This window comes from Terrapene carolina, unplaced genomic scaffold, assembly GCF_002925995.2.
Source record: "Terrapene carolina triunguis isolate 2854851 unplaced genomic scaffold, T_m_triunguis-2.0 Scaffold51517, whole genome shotgun sequence".
NCBI lineage: Eukaryota > Metazoa > Chordata > Testudines > Emydidae > Terrapene > Terrapene triunguis.
In genome coordinates this window covers 1-7487 of record NW_020715868.1, presented here as the reverse complement: position 1 = coordinate 7487, position 7487 = coordinate 1, and the positions used below count along the sequence as shown (strand labels likewise).

Below are 7487 nucleotides of genomic sequence, written 5' to 3'. Positions count from 1 at the left end.
ATAGGCTGTGATGTCACCGCGCTACACTGTGAGGTCATGGCCTCAACCCACAGCATCACTGTGTGCCCTATGATGTCATCAGGGAACAACGTGAATTCCCATGATGCACCAGTGACTTGGCATATCACGCAAGGATGTCATCATCATACATCCGGGCACCATGATGACCACGTGCTTCACCACGACGCTGCGGCCTCGCCTGCTGGCGGAGGGGAACTGGCTCCTGCCATCACAGCTCCACGTTCACCTCCTCCCAAAACAGCCCACTCCCCTCCCAGAGCTGGGGAGAGAACCCAGGAGTCCTGGCTCCCACTCCCCCCTGCTCTAACCCACCAGCCCCCACTCTCCTCCCAGAGCCAGGAGAGAACCCAGGCGTCCTGGCTCCCAGCCCCCCCTGCTCTAACCCACCAGCCCCCACTCTCCTCCCCTCCCCTCCCCTCCCAGAGCCGGGGCGAGAACCCAGGAGTCCTGGCTCCCAGCCCCCCCGCTCTAACCCCCCAGCCCCCCTCCCCTCCCAGAGCCAGGAGAGAACCCAGGCGTCCTGGCTCCCAGCCCCCCCTGCTCTAACCCACCAGCCCCCTAGAAAAATGGGAGAGGGGAATAAAAAACACAGACACAAAATGTAACCCGTTTTTTACTGGGTGATTGGGAGGGTTCAGGGGGGGCAGCTCCAGAAAATGAGGTTAATAATTTAGGGGTCACTGGGGGGGTATTGGAGCTGGGACGCGGGGGGCGAGAGAGAAAAGACGGGGCACTGGTGGGGGGGCTTTCTCTCCCCTGCCCTGCCTCACGATCCGGGTTTCGGGGGAGGCCGGATGCTCCGATCCCTGCTAGGCCGAGGCTCCGTTGGGGTCTGGGTCCCCCTCGCGTTGCCCCCCGTTGTGGGGCCGGCGCCTGACGAAGGTGCCCTTGACCGACCCCTCCACCGCGGCTTTGAGCTGTGTGGGGGGGGCAGAGATAGCGCGTAAGGAACACCCCCGCCCCCAAATCTCTGAGCCCACCCGCCTCCAATTTGATCCGCGACCCCCACCTGCTGCCCCCGCCTCCTTCTTCAACTTTCCTGAACCCCAATGCTCCCCCTGTGACCCCCTACATCCTCCCTGACCCCAGATCCCCCAGGATCTCCCCACACGCCCTCTCTGACGCCACTGTGACCCCCATGTCTTCCCTGACCCCCCCCCGATTCCCGGCATGACCCCCCTGATCCCAGCATGACCCCACGAGCTCCCTGCCCCCCGACCCCTGTGACCCCTCTGATCTGCTTGATGACCTGTGCACCCCATCCCACGCCCCCCATCTCCCCCCCACCTTACCTCTCGGAGGCTCACCACCCCGACCAGCCGGCCCACATTGGTGACATAGGCCGTCCGCAGGCCCAGCAAGTTGAAAAGGTCGTAGCACTGTGGGGGGGTGGGGGGGGGGCAGAGAAACGGGGGGGGGGAGACCGCAAACCCAGGGGGGGCGGATATGGGGGGGGGGGGCTCCGGAACCAGGGTGGGGGCTCGGGGGCCGGGCCAGGGCCAGGGGGGCCCCCCGGGGGGGGGGGGGGGGGCAGGACATGGACCATAATGATATGCAAATGAGCCCCACCCCATTGCAGCCGCTAATTGAGGTGCAAAGGTCTTGTTCCCACATTGCATATGCAAATGTATGCAAACCCGGGCTGCAAATGAGCAGGCCGGTCTAATTGCATATTCAAATTCATCTGCAACTCCTCCCATGCTAATTCTATATGCAAATTACCCTACCAGCCCCTCTGCCCCTAATTGCACATGCAAATTGATGTGCCAACGCCTCGCACTCTAATTGCCCATGCAAATTCACCCAAACCCCGCCCACCTTAATTGCATATGCAAATCTCTATCAACATGTAGAAGGAATTACCCCCAAGCGAATGCAAATGAGCGGCTGGCAGATTTGCAGACGTCATTTTACCTAATTGCTCTGCCCCAAGTGTGCTGCTGATGCCAGCAATGGCCCTATTTGCATATGCAAATTCATGCCAATCAGAGGTCTGCTCAAGCCCGCCCAGCGGCCCTGAGGTGGCTGCAAAGCATGCTGGGAAGAAGCTCCCCTGCAGCTACCTCCCAGCAACCTTTGCGCCCGCCACCGGCAGGCAAAGCATGCTGGGAAGGCAGAGCGAAGGGCGAGCGAGCGATATGGGGGGACCCCCCCGCACCCCGAGGCACCCACCTGGTAGAGGGTCTCCTTCTCCAGCAGGCGGTAGGGGGCCGGGTCAATGGGCAGCTCCTCCAGCCGGACCGGCTCCTGCAGCTGCTGGCACTCCCAGTCCTCCACCTGCAGCCGGAGCAAAGCATCCTGGGAAAGATCCACCCGGCTTGGGTCCTCCCAGAGTCATCGGCGCCAGCCCCCACCAGGCAGCAGGCGCAAAGCATCCTGGGAAATATCCGCCCTGCTCTGGCCCCCTCCCCGGGGTCCCTCCCAGAATCCTAAGGGCCAGCCCCCGCCAAGCAGCTGGCGCAAAGCATCCTGGGAAATATCCACCCTGCTCTGCTCCCGCCCTCAGGGTTCCTCCCAGAGTCCTTTGCATCAGCTCATGCCAAGCAGCTGGCGCAAAGCATTCTGGGAACACCCCAACAAGGACATGGGATGGGAAGCTGCCTCCCAGTCTGACCCCCGATAGTCTGGAGGGGGGGCCACTCTTAACCCCAATAGCCTGGGGCTGCCGCCCCCCATATGGGGGAGATTGGAGACACCCCCCGGCCCCTTCAATCGCCCTGCAGACTGGGGGATGACTAGGGGGGTCATGGCCCCTCCACCCGGGTACCTGGCCCCGACATACCAAGTGACGCACGTCCTTCATCTTGACAGACAGCTGGGTGCCTCGCTCCTGGGGAAGGGTGGGGGCACAGATCAGCTCCCGCAGCATCACCATTGGGGGGTCCCCCAGCCCCCCCGCCACAATCCATGGACCTCCCCTTCCCTGACCCCCACTCCCAGCCACATGCCTCCACCAATGGGTCCCCCTGCTCCCCTCCAGCCCCCCATCAATGCATCCTCCCAGCCCCCACTGCACCCTCCCAAACGGGGGCCCCCCTCCCCGCCACCCCTGCCCCCAGCACCTCCTCCTTGGATGTCTCCCAGTCGCCCGGCTCAACAGAAACCTTCGGCGCTTCTGGGAAAGAGAGAGACACACGGGGTGGGGGCAAGTCAGATCGCGCCCCCCCCAAGCCTCTGACACTCCCCCGCCATCCCAGACCGTCCCCCCCAGACTCCATGTGCCCCCCGCCCCATAACGCCCCCGTCCTGCTCACCTGGTTTCTCCTCTGGGGTCCCCGGAGCTCCGTCTTCCCCCAGCAGCTGCAAGGGAAAGTCACCGAGTCAACCCCCCGGCCCCTCGCCTGGCACTGAGATGAGCCACCTCTGGGGGGGGGGGCGGCCGGTTACCCGGGGACCCCTCGCCCGGCGCTGAAATGCGCCCACCTCTGGGGCGGGGCGGCCGGTTACCCAGAGACCCCTTGCCCGGCGCTGAGATGCGCCCACCTCTAGGGTGGGGCGGCCGGTTACCCAGGGACCCCTCGCCCGGCGCTGAGATGCGCCCACCTCTGGGGCGGGGCGGCCGGTTACCCAGAGACTCCTCGCCCGGCGCTGAGATGCGCCCACCTCTAGGGTGGGGCGGCCGGTTACCCAGGGACCCCTCACCCGGCGCTGAGATGCGCCCACCTCTGGGGCGGGCGGCAGATGAGACTCGGGTTGGGTGGGGCTGTTCGCCTCGGACTGGCTGAGCAGATACTGGAATCGCTTCTCCGTGCTCAGCTGCTCAGACAGCAGCTTGGCCAGATGCTTCCTCCGGATGGAGCCCAGCAAGATCCTGGACTCTGCAAACAAGATGGGGGGTTAATGGGGCAGGGCCTGTCCCCTCTAGGGGGCGCCGGCTCCCACCCGGCCCCAGGGCGGGGACTGACTGGCTCAGGGGGGCCACACTGACCTTGGGAGTCCACCAGGGGGAACTGTTTGAGGCTGGAGGCCTTCAGCAGACCCCGCACGTCCTTGAACCTGCAGCCCCGGGGCAGGTATTTGAGGTCCGTGACCATGAAATCCTCCGCGTAGATGTCATGGGCCCTGGTGTGAGGTGGGGGGGAGGGTTAAAGCCGGAGAGAGAACCCAGGAGTCCTGGCTCCCAGCCCCCCAACTCTGACCCACCAGCCCCCACTCCCCTCCCAGAGCCGGGGAGAGAACCCAGGAGTCCTGGCTCCCAGCCCCCCCTGCTCTAACCCACCAGCCCCCACTCCCCTCCCAGAGCCGGGGAGAGAACCCAGGCGTACGGGCTCCCCCGCTCACCTGCTGAAGATGTTTCATCCCGTCGTCGTCCTCGGTGTCTCCGATGGAAAACTCAGTAGCAGCATTGGTGGTGGAGGAAGGGGAGGAGAGGGTGGAGACCGCGCCCGTGCTGAGCTGCGACGGGAGGCCCAGGATGCCTGGGTCCCCTGGGGAAGGAGGGAGGGGGTCACTACATGAATTTGTTACCCCTTTCCCCACCCCACCCCCGGGGCTCAGATCCCCCCTCCCCCATAATACCACCCCCGCCTTGGTAGCCTTCGTGACGGCTCTGGGAGCTGTCATTTCAGGCTCTTGGCAGACACAGGTAGCCGGGCAGATGTTAGTAGGTTTCAGAGTGAACACCCTTCATGAAGGCACCCAAGAAGCGATTGTTTCAGGCTCTCAGCAGACTCACGCAGCGCTCAGCTCCAGAGAAGCATTGCAGAGGGAACAATGCATTCTAGGATGGGGGAGACACAACCACCAGCCCACCCCCGCTGGTGGCTCAGGCCATGGGAAGGGGACCCCGCCCCCATCCCCCTGCCCGCTTGGTACCTTCCGCAGCAGGCTTCGGCTCCTTGTCGCAGGTGCCGAGGGGCACGGTGGGGTCTGAGCCCCCCAGGGGGGCGCTCTCACATTCACTAGTGGCAGTGGCAACAGTAGCAGCAAAGGGGGGGCCCGACAGCCAGGGGGCGCCGGGCAGGGAACATCGCTTCTCCTCCGGGGTCATCGAGGGATCCTTCCAGGCCTCTGGAGAGAGAGAGAGAACGGGTTACCATCTGGGGGGTTGCCCCAATCCCCCTGCCCCCCTACACACCCAGGTGCAGTGGGGTCCAAAAGCCCCCTGCCCGCCTTACCTTTCTCGGGGGCCTCCTTCGAGCCGGGCTCAGCGTCCTCCTTCCCTTCCAAACTCTCGTCGTCTTCCTGCAACGGATGGAAGTCGAACACGTGCTCCTCAGGGATTGGCTCCTTGGGGCTCTTCTGTCAGAGAGGAGGAGGGGCTTGGGGGTCAGAGGTCAAGCCAGGACCCCCAAGTACATGGGGGGGGAAGCATCCCACCGTTCTGCCCACTCCCCCGCCCAGCTGACAGCAGGAGCTACCCCGGGGACAGGACTGGGAGCCAGGACTCCTGGGTTCTCTCCCTGGTTCTGGGAAGTGGGTGGGGGGGCCGGGAACCAGGACTCCTGGGGTCTCTCTCGGGCCCTGGGAGGGTGGGGGGGCCGGGAGCCAGGACTCCTGGGGTCCCCCCCCGGCTGGGGGGGGGGGGGGGGGGCCGGGAGCTGGGTACCTTGAGGGGCATGAAGGCGCCAGAGGAGTCGAAGGTGCCCATCTCCTCGTCCTCGTCATCCATGCACCACTCGGGCAGCCCGTCCTTGTCATCCTCGAAGCTGTCGCTGCCCCGGTGCCGCCGCCCGCCCCGCTCCTCCTCCCGCTCCCGGAAGTCGAAGTCGAACTTGCGGCGCCGGCCCTCGGGGTGCTCCCGCCAGCCGGCCGAGCGGGGCGCGCCATCTGGGGGGGCACACGCTGAGTGGGGGGAGCCGGGCTGCCTCAAGGGGTGCTCCCGGCCCAACCCACAGACTCACAACGGGGGCAGAACCTGCCCATGACACGCCCCCAGCCTGCCCTCCTATGGTCCCGCCTACCACCCCACCATGGGGAGGGTCCCCCGACAGGCCCCGCATCCAGCCTGTCCTATGGCCCCACCTACCACCCCATCATGAAGAGAGACCCCCATAGGCCCCTCCCGCAGCCTGTCCTATGGCCCCTTCTACCACCCCATCATGGGGAGGGTCCCACGACAGGCCCCACCCCCAGCCTGTCCTATGGCCCCACCTACCACCCCGTCATGAGGAGGGTCCTCCGACAGGCCCTGCCCCCAGCCTGTCCTATGGCCCCACCTACCACCCCATTATGGGGAGGTCCCCCACAGGCCCTGCCCACAATCCCCAGTGTCCCCCACACACATTTTGCCCATGGGGGGCCTCACCTGGGCTGGCCGACCGCCAGCGCTCACTCTCGCGCCGGGCCCCACTCAGCCGCCAGCTGCCCCCCGCGGCCGCCCCGGCGGCGGTGGGGACGGCGCCCCCGCCCCCCTCCTCCTCCTCCTCCTGCTCCTCCCGCAGCGTCCGCCAGTTGTTGCTGTCTGAGCGGGCGTAGTCCTTGCGGGGGACTGGAGCTCCCTCCTCGAAGGGAGCCCGGGCTGCGGGGGAGAGGCAATCAGTGGGGGGCCGGATCACGTGTCCGCTCCCCCCCCCATCCAACCAGCAGGGGGTCAGCCCCGCCTACAGGGCAGCTGCTAAGGGAAGGGGAAGCCCCTCCGCCCACCAGCAGAGCCCCCTCTTCCTCAAGGTGTCGGTGTTCTTGGGCATGACTGTGGGGACCCCCTCCTCCTCCAGTCCTAGGGTCCCCCAGGGTGTCCCCCTTACAGCCCCCCCCCCCCAAATCTCTCCCCACAGGCAACCAGGAGCCACCTACTTCCGTCCCGCCGGGTCGGCTTCTCGAACCGCCGCTCGCCCCTGCCGGAGAGAGAAGGGGAGAGGTCAGAGCCTGGCCCCCAAGTCCCCACGGGTCCCCCCCAGCCCACGCCCCCCACACTCACCGGTCGTCCCAGCTCTGGCTGCGATGGATCTCCCGGGCCCCGCGCCCGAACGCCCCTTCTGGCTCCTCCGGACTTCTTTGGTAAAACCCGCTCTCGCCTCGGCCCCGGCCTAGGGGAAATGAGCGCTGAGACCCTGGCCTGAAAATGGGGGGCTTCTCTGCCCCCCGCCCACGATCCCCCTGCCAGTGGGGGGGGGGTGGAAGAGCCAGGAACAGCCCCCCCGCCCCCATTCACCCACCTGTGCCCCTCCCCCACCAGTCCCCATTCACGGGCCCCCCCTCATCGGTTCCTATTATCCCCGCGTCCCCATCCCCCACCAGATCTTGGGCTCCAGACCCCCAAATCTCCTCCTAGATACCTCGGCTCCGGGTACTGCCCCTCCCCCGGGAGACTCCAGCGGGAGCGGCTCCACCTCCTTTTCCCATCAGCCTCAGCACCGCCACGCTGTTCACAGACATGGAGAAATTCCTCTGGAACAGAGCCGGGGGGCGGGTTAGCACACAGCCATCACTAGATCCTGCCCCAGATCGGGGCTGGTACCCCCATGCCCCGACCCCCTGAGCCAGCCAGTCCCTGCCCTGGGGCTGGGTGGGAGCCGGCGCCCCCT

General features: G+C 66.1%; 2 protein-coding genes across 3 annotated transcripts; both read right to left on the bottom strand.

Moving 5' to 3' along the window:
* Positions 1-635: 635 nt before the first annotated feature.
* Positions 636-4137, bottom strand: LOC112120791 (chloride channel protein 2-like). 2 transcript variants are annotated; one of them, XM_026647206.1, is made up of 8 exons: positions 3950-4137; positions 3685-3839; positions 3276-3321; positions 3084-3136; positions 2804-2851; positions 2194-2319; positions 1314-1400; positions 636-938 (listed from the first exon to the last, which is right to left on the bottom strand). In XM_026647206.1, the coding sequence occupies exons 1-8, from the start codon at positions 4053-4055 to the stop codon at positions 831-833; spliced, it is 729 nt and encodes a 242-aa protein (XP_026502991.1). In that variant the 5' UTR covers positions 4056-4137; the 3' UTR covers positions 636-830. The 2 variants fall into 2 exon arrangements, with proteins under 2 accessions (XP_026502991.1, XP_026502992.1); XM_026647207.1 differs by having other exon boundaries at positions 2194-2298.
* Positions 4075-6897, bottom strand: LOC113405894 (GRB10-interacting GYF protein 1-like). The gene is made up of 8 exons (XM_026647205.1): positions 6881-6897; positions 6757-6797; positions 6269-6481; positions 5570-5790; positions 5139-5262; positions 4837-5031; positions 4303-4448; positions 4075-4083 (listed from the first exon to the last, which is right to left on the bottom strand). The coding sequence occupies exons 4-8, from the start codon at positions 5630-5632 to the stop codon at positions 4075-4077; spliced, it is 537 nt and encodes a 178-aa protein (XP_026502990.1). The 5' UTR covers positions 5633-5790; positions 6269-6481; positions 6757-6797; positions 6881-6897.
* Between the last annotated feature and the right edge of the window lie 590 nt (positions 6898-7487).